This window comes from Tachypleus tridentatus, unplaced genomic scaffold, assembly GCF_004210375.1.
Source record: "Tachypleus tridentatus isolate NWPU-2018 unplaced genomic scaffold, ASM421037v1 Hic_cluster_1, whole genome shotgun sequence".
Taxonomy (NCBI): domain Eukaryota; kingdom Metazoa; phylum Arthropoda; class Merostomata; order Xiphosura; family Limulidae; genus Tachypleus; species Tachypleus tridentatus.
In genome coordinates, this window is record NW_027467777.1 from 22,517,356 (window position 1) to 22,536,239 (window position 18,884).

General features: G+C 31.3%; 1 protein-coding gene across 1 annotated transcript; it reads left to right on the forward strand.

The window, feature by feature from the left end:
- The first annotated feature begins 1,286 nt into the window (after positions 1-1,286).
- On the forward strand, positions 1,287-17,506 carry Mlc-c (Myosin light chain cytoplasmic). The gene is made up of 6 exons (XM_076485340.1): positions 1,287-1,416; positions 2,641-2,668; positions 3,066-3,206; positions 6,443-6,607; positions 8,877-8,954; positions 16,762-17,506. Exons 1-6 carry the CDS (start codon positions 1,414-1,416, stop codon positions 16,788-16,790), a joined length of 444 nt encoding a protein of 147 aa, XP_076341455.1. The 5' UTR covers positions 1,287-1,413; the 3' UTR covers positions 16,791-17,506.
- The last annotated feature ends 1,378 nt before the right edge of the window (positions 17,507-18,884 follow it).

Consider the following 18,884-nt stretch of genomic DNA (forward strand, 5'->3'; position numbering starts at 1 on the left):
ATATTCATACATTTGAACAGTTCGCTGTCTGAAGATAAATTATTATACATACCATTGAAATAAAAAGTTGTAAATAAAGCAAATGTTTTAAGATATTCAAATATAACGATTAGAACAAAATAGTTATAAATAAATAAATATGTATATATATATATATATATATATGTATACATATATTTATTTATTTATAAGTACAAACAGTAAAATATTCTGTTTATAATGTATTTATATAAAAACATTTTAAATAAAGATTGACACTTTGAAATGTTTAATGTATTTTTTGTTGAATTTCTCATGAAGTGAAAGCATATCTGTGCTAGGTGAAACTTTGCAGCAAAAATATTACTTTCGTTACACTTAAAATTGTTTATGAAAAGTTTAAAAAATAATAACAACAACAAATCTGACTTTGAAAGCTAAAAACATGTCTGGGAGCTTGTAAATAGTTAAACTAACTACTCAAAAATGAGAAAACCAAAACAAAGTACTAAAATCTAAATAAAATGTGATGTTGTTTCAATTTTAAATTGTTAGCGAGTCAGTTGTAATTTTACAGATTTAAAACATTAATATCTTTAGTGAATAGACTGGTTTGAATTTCGCGCCAAGCTACACAAGGGTTATCTGAGTTAGCCGTCCCTAATTTAGGAGTGTAAGATTAGAGGGAAGGCAGCTTGTCATCACCATCCACTGCCACCTCTTGGGCTACTCTTTTACCAACAAATAGTGGGACTAGTCGTACCATTATAACGTCCTCACGGCTGAAAGGACGAGCACGTTTGGTGCGATGGGGATTAGAACCCGTGACCTTCGGGTTACGAGTCGAGTGCTTCAACCACCTAGTTCTGTGAATAGATTACTGATAGCCCATTGCGAATTTTGTGCTAAGATAAATAAACTAATTTGTTTTTCGATTTACCATTTGTTACTAAGAATTACACCTCTCTTCAGTAACTCTGAAGTGGACTTCATATTCATATTTAATAATTTAAACGATCTGTCTGGATAACATATTCACAAGAATAAATTAATAGCATCAATGCTATACATTTTTGAATTTCATATATAAATGTAGAATTGCTGTATCAGTAAACACTTCAAAAACAATAGTAGAATTTAATTTACGTAATAAATTATTTAGAACTTTCATAATTTTATTGCCTATAGGAAAGACGATTTATACAATTAGATAAAGTTGTTTTATAAATAAAAAATAATCATTTCGAAATAAAATGTTATATTAGTAAATTATTTAAAAAAATCTCTAAATTAAGAGATGATCCCATAAAGCTCTTACCCCCTGTTATCGGATGTAGTTTCAGGCCGCACCCAATCAATAAATTTTTACCGTATATGGAATTTGAGAACATTGCAGATATAAGTTCTATAGGGAGTGTGGATTAAAGAAGGAATATGGTAGGTATAACTTATAAGTAAAAATATGTATTTGAAGTTTCGTGGTTTTGTATTGTGGGTTTTCTTTAGCTTTTCAATTTTTTTATATTAAGAGTATACGTAATTACAAGGTAAATCATAATCAAAATATGTCTACAGTGAAGACCGAATTAAACCTAAAGTTTGAATAGTGATTTTGACTTCTTTGAAGTTGTGTAACACTAACAGTAACAATCTTTAATACTAAAGGAACAGAAATTTAAATTATATTTTTTTTATCAGCTTGGTATTTACTTACTTACTTACTGTTACAAAGCTTGAACTCTAAATAATACTCCCAATGTATAGGCTTAATGCTCAATAATAGTAATGTTATGCGAGGTGTTAAGTCGACTTAATTAGCTCGATAATAGTGTGAAGAAAATGTATTAGTAAATAGTAAGTGGAACGGTTAATAGTCATATATCAAAGGTTTACCGAACAGTAACAACAATAATATTCTAGTTGCAGTTTTATTTTACGCTTAATACGTAATAATGTAGTGAATAATAAAGTCATTAACAAATAAAGAAATTTCGGATACATATCCAGTAAATTTAACTATTTCCGTCATGAACAACCTTTTTTTTTCTGTATTATATGATATAACTATTCTAAACTGTTTCTTTCTTTATGACTAATTTTAATGTTGGATCTTTTTAAATTTTTATTACCATTTTTTGTGAGAATGTTGAAAATATTTCAACTTAGTATTTTAAATTTTTTGTTAAGATTGTTAGCATAGTTTATGGACTTAAGATTTGCTTAGCTTCCTAAACTGACCAGGCTGTATATTGAGTTTATAACATACTGATAGTGAAGGTATCCAGTTGGTGAAATAATGCATTTTAATAATATAAGAACATTTATATTTCAGTAACCAGAGTTGTTAGCAGGGTAACTTTTGGTTTGCTTTCATTGGATAGTTTTTTCTGATTAGATGTTAATATTATTTTGTCTGTAGGCAATTGGTAGATGTTCTAATAATAGAAAATTGTTAAATTCAAATGAATACCTAATGAAATAACAGGACAGTGATATAACATAGAAAAAAGAAAACCATTACGAAGAAACTAAATATCTATGTGATTGAAACAAAACAATTACTAGATTCAGTAGGTTTACCAGTCAGTTGAAAAACAAAGCTATAGTTTCAAATGATAATGGTTAATCAATATTGTAACTCTAGTGTTTTTTCTTTCTCAGGCAGGTTTTACCGAAGACCAAATTGCAGGTATGTATGCGTAGATAAGTATACAAAAAGAAGTCAACTGTGTAAAGTTATGATTGAAATATGAAAATTGTAAGAAGAACGTGTTTACATCTGCGTATTATTAACATGAAAATCGCCTTTTTCTCTGACTAGTCTTGAATCTCAGTCAGACTAAGAATTCTGATTTTTTTTTTTCAACTTTTTTATGTCTACAAAAATATTTCTAAGTTGTTTAAAGATATGCTAAGCAAACTTGGAATTGTAATAAATATTGATTTTTGGTTTTAGTTTTTCCTATATTTATATGGTGCATTAGTTTAACTTTTTAATCTAAAACTGCTATTGATGTTATATACGTATATAAAGTTGTGATGATAACCTTATGTTTTGTATTAATATTTAAAGTATTTTTAATAAGATTTTCAGGATGCATTTTCACTGTTTGACAACCGTGGAGATGGGAAAATCAGCATATCTCAGCTAGGGGATGCATTACGTGCCATGGGTCAAAATCCCACTGAGGCCGATGTAAAGAAATGCTCTCGACAACTAAAACCTGGTAAGTTCAGATCTGACAAATGACCTGTTGGTTTTGACGGATGTGTCCTTGTAAATGGTTTGACATACATTTCAGAATGTGATTTTGGTTGTAATTGAGAACTACTGTTTGTTAGGTATTCCTTGAATCACAGAATTTATTTTAAGTGGATATTCTCTAAAATTACAAATGGTTGCTCAGTTTTCCATCGTGTAACTGTTTTAAAGTGTGGAGGAACAGAATGGACTTTATGTATGTTGTGTGTACACTATGCCATTAACCTTCTCATTATGGGTGGGTTAAAATGTGCTTGTATCAACCCTGTCATTGAGTTTCTTTTCAAAGTTTAATTTAACTAATGTGTATAAATAAATTTGGTATTTAAAATATGGTGAATAAATGAAGTTTTTATATTATTTCTATTTTCTGAATTAGAAAATTTGAAAAATCCTCAGTTTCACCTTGTATGTGATTTGTGATATTTCTTACCAGTTCTGTTTAATATGGGGTGTAACATAACCTGCCAGTTACAATAAAGATGTTACTTTTCTCAGTTAGTAATTCCCTCTATCAATACATTTTAGATGCTTCTCCCCGTGTAAATGATCATATAGTACTTCCTACCAATAGGAGCAACAGACAATTCTTATTGTAACCAGAATCCTCTGTACACTTATTTATCACTTCTTGTTGCTTACAAGTTTAAGGAACATTGCTTTTACAACTTTTTCATTCTTTTTCTTTAAGACCTTTTTGGTTAGTGTATTATGGTGCTTGGCAAGGTATACTTTCTTTTTCAAAATCTGCACTATTCATTCTGTGATCATGCTTGGTGCAGTAGTAATTTGCATCAAGTAATTTTGCCCCATAAATGTGTTTTATTGTGGACCCTACACTTGTTGACTAATAGGAGTAAAGCAGACAGAGATTGCTGTCTGTCTCTGATACTCTGAGGTGTTAAGACTGTGTTTTTTCTTACCATAATCTGATGTCCAAACTCGGATACTGACAGGTTTTGTTTCATCAGCTCTATTGATATGGTTGCTCTACTTTTTAGAATAGGGTACCACGGTCACTTTTTGTAGTTTTTCTGGTGTTGCTGTCCTCAAGTCTTTCTAACATTCTTCTCCCTTTCTTCTAGTGGAGTATGGTTGTCCTTGCCACAAACCAGTTTCTTGCTGCTGGGTTGGTATTCCATGGAGATCTATTCTACAAACCAGTTTCTTGCTGCTGGGTTGGTATTCCATGGAGATCTATTTTACAAACCAGTTTCTTGCTGGTGGTTTGGTACACCATGGAGATCTATTCTCTTTATTGTTGAATTGCACACCTTAGTTGAGAGTAGGGTGGTGGCATTCTGTAGCTTACCCCTTGGGCTGAGATGTTCCTTCTACCTACCATCATCTGGATGTACAGTTGATGGTGGGTCTGATGTTGGTTAGAGATGGTCTAGCTGAGTAAGTCCTTGTACATGTGCTGGCCAGTATCTCTCTTTCTGCTGTGGACTGGATGACAACTGCCCATTGCTGTAAGGTTATGGACTGGAGATGCATTTTAGAGTATTGGGAAAATTTCCCTTCAAAATTTAAACTGTATTTAGCCTAAGTAATATGTTTACACTTTCTACTGTGCAAGCACTTATTACTTTATCACATTGGTTATATGTACTAATAACTTTGATTTATTCTTAGAAATATTTAATATAATACAAAGAATATATTTTTAGTTTGTTTTGCAAGAATTCAGTTTCTGTCTTTAATGTATAGATATGACAGTGATTTTCAAAATATACATGGAAGTGCCTGTAAACTCACTTTAAAAAGTGTGCATGTGTGCACATGGTGTTTTTAAAAGTGCATTATGAACTGATAACTATATTTCTAATTTACAAATTTATGTTGAAGTAAAACAGATAAAATCCATTAACTTGTATTTTGTTGTGTGTGGATATTTGGAGCAATTTTCTCAGAATTGCAAAATGGGTTTGGGGTCCATCTTACTTTTTGCTGAATGTCAGTTCCTGGTGGATCTGGTGTTGGTGATCCTGTACGATATGTTATACCATTCCAGACATCACCTGATATTGAAGAGGTCAAACTGTCATTATGGGTTGTTACACCGTATCTACTTGACACACAGGGGAGAGGGGGGGGTTCCATTACTAGAATAAATAAAATATGTATGTATATGAATGGAACACCATTAACATGCAACAAAATATGCTGCATATTTTTAAAAAGGATTCTAGGATACAAGAAGAATGATAATTAAAATTGATATAATAAAGATAATTACTTAATTTGTTTGGAATGGATCAGAGAATAGAGTGAACAAATAAAAACTATCATTCTGGTTGAATGTGAACTTGGGTGACGAGTGGATTGGCTCTGGAAAAGTTTTCAGGATATCTAAGAAGAGAGGAGTGGATAACAAGAAATTGAGATTGTTGTTAATTTTAATAGAAACCTAAAAAAATCCTGGGACACCTGTATGATTTTTCTGTCTCTTGTGTTTGCTACATAGTCAGAGCAAACACTATACCTAGATTTAAAGTTGTGTAATATTTTGTTCTTGGTATCCACACTTCCTGGTCTCTGTTTGGGCATTTTCCAAAGTTTAACTGACTTTCCATCAGTTCATTGTGGTATTCTAGCTGTTTTGTGAAAGGAGGTAAGAAATTGTATTGAAAATTGTCATTATCCTTAACTGACAATACTGGGGGATTGAGGAGGTTAAGTTAAATTGGTAACTGACCGAAAATAAGGTCAAAGGTTAGTACTATATATTTCTTGTTTTTCCAAGTTATTGAACTTTAAAATTAGAAACTTGTTAGATTAGGTAAGATAATGAATTTATATAAGGAGACGCAATGTGCAAATAATAGTAAATTGGCAAACGAGGATAAAGTTTTATTGATGGTGGAACAAGTACATTTTAATAAAAGTGGTATCTTTGACCATATATAAACAGAACCAGGTTTACATATTGTTACAAAAACAGATGACCTAGGTGAAGTGATGTCAACATTTGACTGGATACAGGAAGCAAAATATGGCCACTGTTTAAACTGTAGTAATCTTCAAACCAAATAATTTCTCACTAGACCATGGTAGCAACATTATATCTTCAACCTGACTCCATATTTTATTTAAATTGTAAACATTTTCTGTACAACTGCTGTTATTTTTTAATAACTTATGTTTGAATGTTTTGTTGGTAAAAAAATAAGGAACAATTAGTGGTTTCTTTTTTTACAGATGAGCGTATTTCCTTTGAAGTGTTTCTTCCAATGATGCAAGCCGTCAGTAAAAATCGCAGTACGGATACTGCAGAAGACTTTATTGAAGGGCTTCGTCACTTTGATAAAGATGGTAATGGTTACATTGGTTCAGCAGAGTTGAGACATCTCTTAACAACACTTGGTAAGACATCGGAATGTTATGTAACGAATCATTCTTAGAGCAGTTTATTAGAATCTGAAATGAAGTTTTTGGGTTTGGTCCAGAATCTACAACAGGCCTTGTATGTGATGATATGACAGTGCTAAGTACCTGTCTAACCACAGTTTCAATGGTTTTGATTAACTGTGCAAACTATACCATATGATGTAATGAAATATGGCTACACATTACAGAGAAAATTTTAGAATTAATTGTCTGGACAGACAGACAGACATATATAATGGGAACTGAAAAGCTAACAAACTATCAAGCTGCGTAACTCGTATGTCACAGGCGTTTACAGAGATGTGGGTGGACAGCTAGACAACTGAGCAATCCACTCTACAGTGTTAAGATGGGTATTATAGACCAACTAGGCTCCAGAATATATATCATTTGTAAAACAAGAAGAATATATTGTTGTAACTCCTTGAAAATAGATGTGACAATTACTTTAAGAAGTACAAAATGTAGGTGTTACCTGCAGTAAATGGGGAAGAAATTGTAGTCACATTTAATATATTGAGCCACCTGAAGACTTGTTCAGTATAAGAAATTCCATTTACAGCATCTTTTGTGAACATAGAGTTGGGCTGGAGAAATCAAACATTAACAAAAGTCCTGGTTAAAGAACATTTTGATAGCTGTCAGTGAACTGGATATCACTTCTGAAAATGTATGCTGATGTGAAATATTGAACAAGAGTATTGCACCAAGAGACTCAGGATTAAAAACTGGTCATTATAACCAGTTAAGCTTATAACTTACCTGAAATGTCAGTAGACTAGCAACTTTAACAGAAGATATAAAACTGCTCTGTAATTGGGATCTGTTAATAAGCAAATGTAAAAACAAATTAAGAATTATCATTTTCAAATTTTGACAACAAAGAAGGTTGTGGTGGGTATATTGACAATCTAAATATTTATTTAAATATTAGAATGTGTGTATCAACCTGTCATTTGACAGATTTGTTAAATATTAGAATGTGTGTATCAACCTGTCATTTGACAGATTTGTTAAATATTAGAATGTGTGTATCAACCTGTCATTTGACAGATTTGTTAAATATTAGAATGTGTGTATCAACCTGTCATTTGACAGATTTGTTAAATATTAAAATGTGTGTACCAACCTGTCATTTGACAGATTTGTTAAATATTAAAATGTGTGTACCAACCTGTCATTTGACAGATTTATTTATTTATGGCTCAACAGAATAAAAAGTGGATGAATGTGAAAATAATACTTGAAACATTTGTATAAGATTTGTAATGATAAATAACCAGACAGATCTTAACTGTATATAAATACTTAATAGGGTTTCTCTTCTGGTAATGTTAATTAAATGTTTTCTGGTAGGAATATCACAATACTAAAAACTATTTTTTCATGGACTTGGAGTTTTGGTGTTTGTTTTTAACGTGATCTTTAAGTTTCATCTTGTTTCACTACTGTAGAGGGCTAGGCAATTGTTACACTTTGTTTTTGTAAATGTTTCCTGATTATACAATTTTCAGCTGTGGGGGCATTATAATGTGATGGTCAATCCCACTATTTGTTGGTAAGAGTAGCCCAAGAGTTGGCAGTGGGTGGTGATGACTAGCTGCCTTCCCTCTAGTCTTACACTGCTAAATTAGGGACGGCTAGAGCAGATAGCCCTCGTGTATCATTGAGTGAAATTCAAAACAAACAAAACCATATGATTTTCTTAATGTATTTATTTTTCTTTTGAATGGTGACAATAAATTTGGTTATGTTAAGATTATATTAATACATAACTAAAGAAATTACAAATCTGTGTACTGATATCAAATGAATATGCTAGTTGTTGAGGTTGATTTGGTGTTCCTGTTTCTCTCTTCGGTGTCTTCCAAAAATGGTTTCTGCAGTAAGTTGTATATTCACATGCTGTGGAAAGTCTTTTCACTTGTGTTTTGGAGGTAGTATTGTATTTGAAATTGTAACTTGTTTAACAGTACTTGTATATTTAACATTTTAATATTTCTTGCTAGGAAAAGTTTATATATTTTCCAATGGTGTTAAAATACTGTAGACAAGCCCCAGAAAGTTTCTCTTAAATATTTTCAGTACTAGTAACATTGGATAGTAAAAGTTTGTTTTTGAAAGTAAGACACTTAGGTTCCCATTAAAGTTTATAAATGAATTGGTAGGTCAACTGAGTGTTAACTAAATCTTAATGTAGTTCTTGTTTTAAGTTCTTTCATTAAAATTTACTTTTGTTCTTTAGGTGAAAAACTAACAGATGATGAAGTTGAACAGCTTTTAGCTGGTCAGGAAGATTCCCAGGGAAATGTACATTATGAAGGTAGCTTACACAAATTGTGATGTTTCTTGCTCTAGTTATAAGAGTGGGTGACTAGCAGGTAAAGTGAGTGGTCAAGCTGATTAAACATTTTTTAGTTGCATAACAAAGCCTTCTAATTCATATTCTTTGACCAGCAAACCTTCGTACAAGTGAACTGTTCATCTGAATAGTAGACTTTCATACATTTAAGGTGTATGGACCACATCAGTAACTAGGTAGAGCAGCACACCTTCAATTAGTTAGTTGGGGGTGTGGACCACATTGGTAACTGGGTAGAGGATGGTAGAGTTGGTCAACCAGGGTATGTACTAATCAAATATTAAATGGATATGTTAATTATGCTTCTCTACAGGTGAATTTTCTGTTTAGGGAAAACAAAGTTTGTGGTTTCACAAATGTTTTTCTTCACATCATTATTCTGACATATTATTAATCTTCTTCTGTTTCAGTACACTGACTAACTTTTGCATTAGTCTTATCTTTAGTCATTTTGAAAGGTGACCATTTGTTTATATTACAGAAAATAAGCTTTAACATTTCCAATCACCAATAATTATAATGTTTCTGTCTACAGTGTACCATGGTTGTAAGTCTACAGTGTACCATGGTTGTAAGTCTACAGTGTACCATGGTTGTAAGTCTACAGTGTACCATGGTTGAAAGTCTACAGTGTACCATGGTTGAAATAAGCTGATTTGTCAATGTGTGTTGTTTGAATAAGATAAAAATTAACAATAATTATAATGTTTCTGTCTACAGTGTACCATGGTTGAAATAAGCTGATTTGTCAATGTGTGTTGTTTGAATAAGATAAAAATTAACAATAATTATAATGTTTCTGTCTACAGTGTACCATGGTTGAAATAAGCTGATTTGTCAATGTGTGTTGTTTGAATAAGATAATAATTATAATGTTTCTGTCTACAGTGTACCATGGTTGAAATAAGCTGATTTGTCAATGTGTGTTGTTTGAATAAGATAATAATTATAATGTTTCTGTCTACAGTGTACCATGGTTGAAATAAGCTGATTTGTCAATGTGTGTTGTTTGAATAAGATAATAATTATAATGTTTCTGTCTACAGTGTACCATGGTTGAAATAAGCTGATTTGTCAATGTGTGTTGTTTGAATAAGATAATAATGTTTCTGTCTACAGTGTACCATGGTTGAAATAAGCTGATTTGTCAATGTGTGTTGTTTGAATAAGATTATAATGTTTCTGTCTACAGTGTACCATGGTTGAAATAAGCTGATTTGTCAATGTGTGTTGTTTGAATAAGATTATAATGTTTCTGTCTACAGTGTACCATGGTTGAAATAAGCTGATTTGTCAATGTGTGTTGTTTGAATAAGATTATAATGTTTCTGTCTACAGTGTACCATGGTTGAAATAAGCTGATTTGTCAATGTGTGTTGTTTGAATAAGATTATAATGTTTCTGTCTACAGTGTACCATGGTTGAAATAAGCTGATTTGTCAATGTGTGTTGTTTGAATAAGATTATAATGTTTCTGTCTACAGTGTACCATGGTTGAAATAAGCTGATTTGTCAATGTGTGTTGTTTGAATAAGATAATAATGTTTCTGTCTACAGTGTACCATGGTTGAAATAAGCTGATTTGTCAATGTGTGTTGTTTGAATAAGATAATAATGTTTCTGTCTACAGTGTACCATGGTTGAAATAAGCTGATTTGTCAATGTGTGTTGTTTGAATAAGATAATAATGTTTCTGTCTACAGTGTACCATGGTTGAAATAAGCTGATTTGTCAATGTGTGTTGTTTGAATAAGATAATAATGTTTCTGTCTACAGTGTACCATGGTTGAAATAAGCTGATTTGTCAATGTGTGTTGTTTGAATAAGATAATAATGTTTCTGTCTACAGTGTACCATGGTTGAAATAAGCTGATTTGTCAATGTGTGTTGTTTGAATAAGATAATAATGTTTCTGTCTACAGTGTACCATGGTTGAAATAAGCTGATTTGTCAATGTGTGTTGTTTGAATAAGATAATAATGTTTCTGTCTACAGTGCACCATGGTTGAAATAAGCTGATTTGTCAATGTGTGTTGTTTGAATAAGATAATAATGTTTCTGTCTACAGTGTACCATGGTTGAAATAAGCTGATTTGTCAATGTGTGTTGTTTGAATAAGATAATAATGTTTCTGTCTACAGTGTACCATGGTTGAAATAAGCTGATTTGTCAATGTGTGTTGTTTGAATAAGATAATAATGTTTCTGTCTACAGTGTACCATGGTTGAAATAAGCTGATTTGTCAATGTGTGTTGTTTGAATAAGATAATAATGTTTCTGTCTACAGTGTACCATGGTTGAAATAAGCTGATTTGTCAATGTGTGTTGTTTGAATAAGATAATAATGTTTCTGTCTACAGTGTACCATGGTTGAAATAAGCTGATTTGTCAATGTGTGTTGTTTGAATAAGATAATAATGTTTCTGTCTACAGTGTACCATGGTTGAAATAAGCTGATTTGTCAATGTGTGTTGTTTGAATAAGATAATAATGTTTCTGTCTACAGTGTACCATGGTTGAAATAAGCTGATTTGTCAATGTGTGTTGTTTGAATAAGATTATAATGTTTCTGTCTACAGTGTACCATGGTTGAAATAAGCTGATTTGTCAATGTGTGTTGTTTGAATAAGATTATAATGTTTCTGTCTACAGTGTACCATGGTTGAAATAAGCTGATTTGTCAATGTGTGTTGTTTGAATAAGATTATAATGTTTCTGTCTACAGTGTACCATGGTTGAAATAAGCTGATTTGTCAATGTGTGTTGTTTGAATAAGATTATAATGTTTCTGTCTACAGTGTACCATGGTTGAAATAAGCTGATTTGTCAATGTGTGTTGTTTGAATAAGATTATAATGTTTCTGTCTACAGTGTACCATGGTTGAAATAAGCTGATTTGTCAATGTGTGTTGTTTGAATAAGATAAAAATTAAAAACAAAATTTAAGCAAGATTTGATCGTGAACATTGTGTCACGTTCCGTACTCAGTATAATGTTTGTTCAGAAACTAAGAACCAATAAAAAAAATAGTCTTGAGGATTTTTCACTCGTATTACTTTGTGTGTGTATTTATTACTGTATCTTTGTAAACTAATTTCACCTGATGTGTGAAAACCTTCTCCAAACATTATCTATTTGTTACTGGTCTAATATTAGTTCACCTTATTTCAGGTTACGTATCTTCTCACTGAAGAAAATTTGTTGTACATTTCAACACACAAGTGGTTTGACAATGAGAAATATTTACTAAACCTATGTGAAAGAAAGCAACTTAAACCTGTATATTCTACTAATTCATTATAGTATAATTCTTACTTATCACATTTAAACTCTTACAGCTGTTTTTCATTAGTAAATGAACAAATCACTTTATCATAACATTTCCACTAAAAATTGGAAGTGGACAATTTACAAAGATATAAAAACTGACAGGTTTTGTTCAGAGGTTAATTTCATTGCAAACATAAATAAAAATATTAAATTTTTTTAAGAAATTACATTAAATAAAGATTAAAGTAAGAAATTATTTTTTCAATATATGAGTTAAAAATGTTGTGCAGTTGGAACTTACTCTTTGTCCTGGGTATATTTTACTGTGTACTAAGTTTTAGTGTCTTTGCATTCACATCTTTATTGAACTACATTTTCTTTTATTATACCAATTTGTATGCATAAAATCTTAGCTTACAATTAATGTTTTAGTAGTATATGTTTTAAGTTCCTAATTATACAAGGAAATGCTTTTAAAAAAATAAAAACCCTGAATTTTCCCTTTCTATGACACATGGTATTTTTCTCTAGGCCTCTCGTCTTTGTTTTCCACCATCCCTTGAAAGAATAATGATTTAAATGTGTGCTGCTTACTATACAATAGTTATTGATCATACAAACAATTTCTATATCTGTCAATTTTGTTTGGTTACAGAGTTATTGGTAGAAAATCAAGCCTATCTCTTTCAGGATGTGTTAAGTTCTCTTACATTTTAATTGTACCCTACATATAACTGACACTTTTTATCTATGAAGTATTGTATTGGATATTGTAGTCAGTTTCACTTTGAGTACAAGCAATATTACATTGAGAAGATCTAACTAGTTTGGATGAATTTGTAATGGCTTTTGTTGCATTGTTAGAAGGCTAGAAACATGGTGAGAGGTAAGAGAAATTTTGTTTTTTACCTGTAATGAATTTGTAATGGTTCTTGTTGCATTGTTAGAAGGCTGGAAACATGGTGAGAGGTAAGAGAAATTTCTTGTTTTTTACCTGTAATGAATTTGTAATGGCTCTTGTTGCATTGTTAGAAGGCTGGAAACATGGTGAGAGGTAAGAGAAATTTTTTTTTTTTGTCTGTTACTATTCTGTGTTCTTTAGTGTATTATTTAAATAAACTTTATATTAATGGTAGTAATGCACTAAATATTTTAAATGTCATAAGAAATTCCATGTCAATAAAAGATTGGTTATGTACTTTATTTATTGTTATAAAATGTAAAAATGAGGATCTTTTAAAATTAGTTAAGATTAGGTTGGGTAAAATAAGTAATAATAATGTTTCAGAGGAAAGTAACCAGCAGTAGTGCATGGGTAATGTAATTTGATAGCATAACGTGAGCTGCACATCTCTCTACAGTGATTTACAAATTATAATGGCATGGTAGTTATACAGTTCAAGGAGCAATAAGGTAATATTTAATTATAAATAAATGTATTCTGTTAGTAGCTTAAATCTACTTAGGATAAAAGAATGCAATTGTTTTTAATCTGAAGTTATTCTAGAAACAAAAGGTGGTTTACATTTGTATGGTTACTAGGTTTACATTTTTATGGTTGCTAGTTTTGAGTTGGAATAGAGAAAATAACAGAAAATATAAAGTTTTACTGAAAAACGTTTGAAGTGTACTTAGGATGCTTTAGAGAATTACATAAAGTAACATCTGGGGAGGGGGTATTTTTAATCGTAACCTCCTCATTTTGCACAAAAAATATTCTAAATAAATAATGAACATATTAAAAGACATATTTTTATTTCTGTTTATTAAAAATGGTTCATTAAAAAGGATTTTTTTATATATTAACTGAAAGATTAATTGAAATTTGTGAAGATACACACACCATATTGAAAGTTCAAATTATTAGATTTAATACTGTATCAGTGAGTCAAAAAGGTCACGAGGTTGATCAAACTGACCATGTTGAAAGAATTAAAATTAAATACAATTGTTTCAAAAGATTATGAACTGGTGAAAAACAAGAAGAATAGACAGAGAATATTGATTTTAGGTACAGTAGTTTTGAAGTTTATTCATTTGTCTTTTAATCCCAAACTTTGTGTGTGAAAGTGCATGATGAAAGCATGACCTCATTAACCTTTACAAATCACAGTAGATTTACTTCTCAGTTATGTTGTATCAACAATTCCACATTCTTATTCCAACAATTTAATCATGGTTTACATGTGTTTCGGTACAACAGTGTTAAGCCTAAATTGGAAGTGAAAGAACATAAAAATTAGCATGAATTTGTTTTTAAAATAAAACCTGATTCTTATAACTGTCTTACAAAGTTTGAAAATCATTATAAAAAGAATTATAAAACAACTCTGTTCAAATTCTCCACATCAGCTGCAGTAGTGTCTTCATTTTCACAGTGATGGTGTGATACCAGCTGATGTTTTAAAAACTGTATAACATGTAACCAGATTTTTCTTGTCCTTGACATGGAAGAAAAAATTGTTACTTTAAGTTTTTGGATTATTCAGTGTTGACAGAATAGTTCTAAAGTACACTAAATAAGTAAAACAAAATTGATATATTCTGAATTAGTTCAATCAGGTTTTAATCAGGCAGTTTCAGAACTTGTATTTCTTTATTTTGATTGGTATGAAGATGCAGATATAACTTATAATGACAGAAAAATTGTAGCAGTGGTAGATAGGGTGCTCTTTTTCAAAATGTTATCCTACTGTTTTAATTTTCACTTAACTTTGACATCAACAATACAAACAAAATTTTGCATGTAAATAATGAAATATGTGACACGTATGTTATTTCACTCATTGGTGCCAGCCATTCTGAGTACACAAGAATGTTGTATCTGTTTGTAAACGGCCCAGCATGGCCAGGTGGTTAAGGCACTCGACTTGTAATTTGAGGGTCGCAGGTTCGAATTCCTGTTGCACCAAATGTACTTGCCCTTTCAGCTGTAGGGGCATTATAATATAATGGTCAATCCCATTATTTGTTGGTAAAACAGTAGCCAAACAGTTGGAGGTGGGTGGTGATGACTAGCTGCCTTCCCTCTTGTCTTACACTGGTAAATTTGGGATGGCTAGCATAGATAGCCCTCATGTAGCTTTGCACGAAATTCAAAACAAACCAAACTGAAAAATATTTTTCCTTGCTGTAATGTGTAATAAATAATGCAGTAATCAGACAAATAACAAAGCATTATGAGCTGGAAGTGTCCTGAAGTGGTGATGTATGAAAACAAACCTTGAATCAGGACATGTCTGGAAAATACAAGGTGTGAAAATTTACCATGGCAACTATTAGTTGACTTTAATATTGTTGTATTAATTACCAGTTATTGAAAGAACACGACTGATGTTGATTTTAGAAAATATCAACACGTTTTAGTAATGAAGTTAAACCACTGAAATGTTTGTTTTTAATAACGTATAACATCATGAAGAGAGGTTTGTCTGTTACCATAACTTCTACGAGTACAAGTGTCCACTGTGATAGGGCTTATTATGGAACTGAAAAAGGTCTGATAGTGTGTATGGAAGCAGTTTGTATGTGTAATTATAATGTATACCTGGTTATTTGATTACGTTAATGTGTGGTGGTGGTTATAAATAAACAGAACTTTTCTGTAACGTGATTGATTTATATGGTTTTAAGTGCCTGTCAATCACTAATAAAGTTAACCCATGGTAATTTAGGTGTAAATAATGTTATGACTCATGGCTACTGATGAACCTTCAATAGCCAAAACTACAGTCCACAGCAGAGGTCTTGCAGCCAATTGAAGGAAGCATTGGGTCTCTGTCACATATTCTTTTTTTTCTATGTTATCTGTGTTGATAGAAATGACTTTAATGATTAGTAAATATAGTCACAGTGATTCCAATATTTTGTTATATGTACAGGTTTGTTTTTCAAGGTATTTGAAACGTGAGTTTCTTTCAACTTCATTCACAGAAATCCATAAATTGTCCAAAATCAATCAGACACAAGAAATATTTCTTAAAACATTTGATTTTGTAACAAGCCTGTTCCTTCTGTGGTTTGAAGTCAACATGAATAGGGTTAGATACATCATAATGTGTTTTGTGACTTAAATTTTAAAAAATGTGATTTAGTGTGTAACTATTTTAAACAAATGGATAAATTTCCTTGGTTGTTTGTGGTACAGTAAACAACTTATGGATATTTAAACTTTGAGAAAATAACATGTTAAGTAACTTGTGACTAATGTATGGTGTTTCAGTATGATAAATATATTAAACATGTTAAGCAACTTGTGACTAATGTATGGCCTCTCAGTATGATAAATATATTAAACTTCCACACTTTAGCTCAAGTTAATTTATTAAACAAGAGATCAAACAGTTGGGAAATAAGATACTTGGTTAGAATATTTCATTGTGCCTGTGGTGTGTGAACTATTAGAAAACGTTATTTGGGTGTTAAATATGGTAACATGTTACTTGTTAAATGAAGATTTTATTTCAGTTTGTTCATCTGTATTTAATTTTCTCTCCAGATTTTGTCAGGATGGTGATGAATGGATGAAGATCTCTATTTCCTTGAAGTTTGATTTTTCTTTGTTACATATTTCTGCTGCATATAAATTCGTAACACATTTCTTAAGTTGGCTTTTAGTTTACAGTATGATTCAAGGGTGGGTATGTAATCTCTAATTTGTCTTTACTTGGATTATTGTCTACATCCCAATTTTGTTTTTTTATAACTTAAGTAATGAATACATTAAATGTATGATCTACAGAGGTGTGATAATATGAAAATGACCAAGTGTGTTACACAAATAGTGATACCATCTTATCAGTTTTTATGAAAGTATTTTTTAAAGTACTAGATGAGTTTGTTTACAGATATTGGCCACCTGGTGTTTGAAATTTGTAAATTTTAAATGTGTTTACAAATGAATTTTGTTTCCACTTTATTTTTGTACTTAATGTAAGAAATGTAAGATGAATTTGATGCAAATATTTTATAGTATATACATACATAGATACAAATGTTCTGTCATAGTATATACATACATGATACAAATGTTCTGTCAGCTTCGTAGAAAGCAATATTTAACAACGTAAAATTGAGTTATATTTAATAATGCAAATTAATTGACTTGTGAATTATTTAAACTTTTATTTCTTCATATAGTAGTCTGTTTTTCTTTGTATGAATGGTATAATTGTTTTGAACAGTTTCTGATTTTTCTTTTGCGAGTTATCGTTTGTCGTCAAAATAAAATGGATTTCTTAAAACCTTGGTCTAAGTTCTTTCAAACAGTAACTCGAAACTATAAGTATTCATAACAACAAGGGTTTATAGTAGAAGCTTTAAGCAGTGTCTTGCATAACAAGTATATTCATGGTGTATGATGCTTAAACAATAAGTTATTGCTAGCTGTTTTCCTTTATGTGAAAATTAAAGTTGCATAACAAATAAGAAAAATTTGTAATTATCCTGATGTAACCTATTTTGGATTTTGAACCATTAAGATATTCCTGATTCAAGATAAAACAAAAAAATTGTCAATCATTGACTAGTCTTTATTTACTAGATAGAACAGTTACTTAATTTTACCCCCCCCCTTAAAATAACCTTAATTACAGTACCAGTATTAAGTAACAATAATGACGACGACGATAATTGCAGTACCAGTATTAAGTAACAATAATGACGACGACGATAATTGCAGTACCAGTATTAAGTAACAATAATGACGACGACGATAATTACAGTACCAGTATTGAGTAACAATAATGACGACGACGATAATTGCAGTACCAGTATTGAGTAACAATAATGACGACGACGATAATTGCAGTACCAGTATTGAGTAACAATAATGACGACGACGATAATTGCAGTACCAGTATTGAGTAACAATAATGACGACGACGATAATTGCAGTACCAGTATTGAGTAACAATAATGACGACGACGATAATTGCAGTACCAGTATTGAGTAACAATAATGACGACGACGATAATTGCAGTACCAGTATTGAGTAACAATAATGACGACGACGATAATTGCAGTACCAGTATTGAGTAACAATAATGACGACGACGATAATTGCAGTACCAGTATTGAGTAACAATAATGACGACGACGATAATTGCAGTACCAGTATTGAGTAACAATAATGACGACGACGATAATTGCAGTACCGGTATTGAGTAACAATAATGACGACGACGATAATTGCAGTACCGGTATTGAGTAACAATAATGACGACGACGATAATTGCAGTACCGGTATTGAGTAACAATAATGACGACGACGATAATTGCAGTACCGGTATTGAGTAACAATAATGACGACGACGATAATTGCAGTACCGGTATTGAGTAACAATAATGACGACGACGATAATTGCAGTACCGGTATTGAGTAACAATAATGACGACGACGATAATTGCAGTACCGGTATTGAGTAACAATAATGACGACGACGATAATTGCAGTACCGGTATTGAGTAACAATAATGACGACGACGATAATTGCAGTACCGGTATTGAGTAACAATAATGACGACGACGATAATTGCAGTACCGGTATTGAGTAACAATAATGACGACGACGATAATTGCAGTACCGGTATTGAGTAACAATAATGACGACGACGATAAT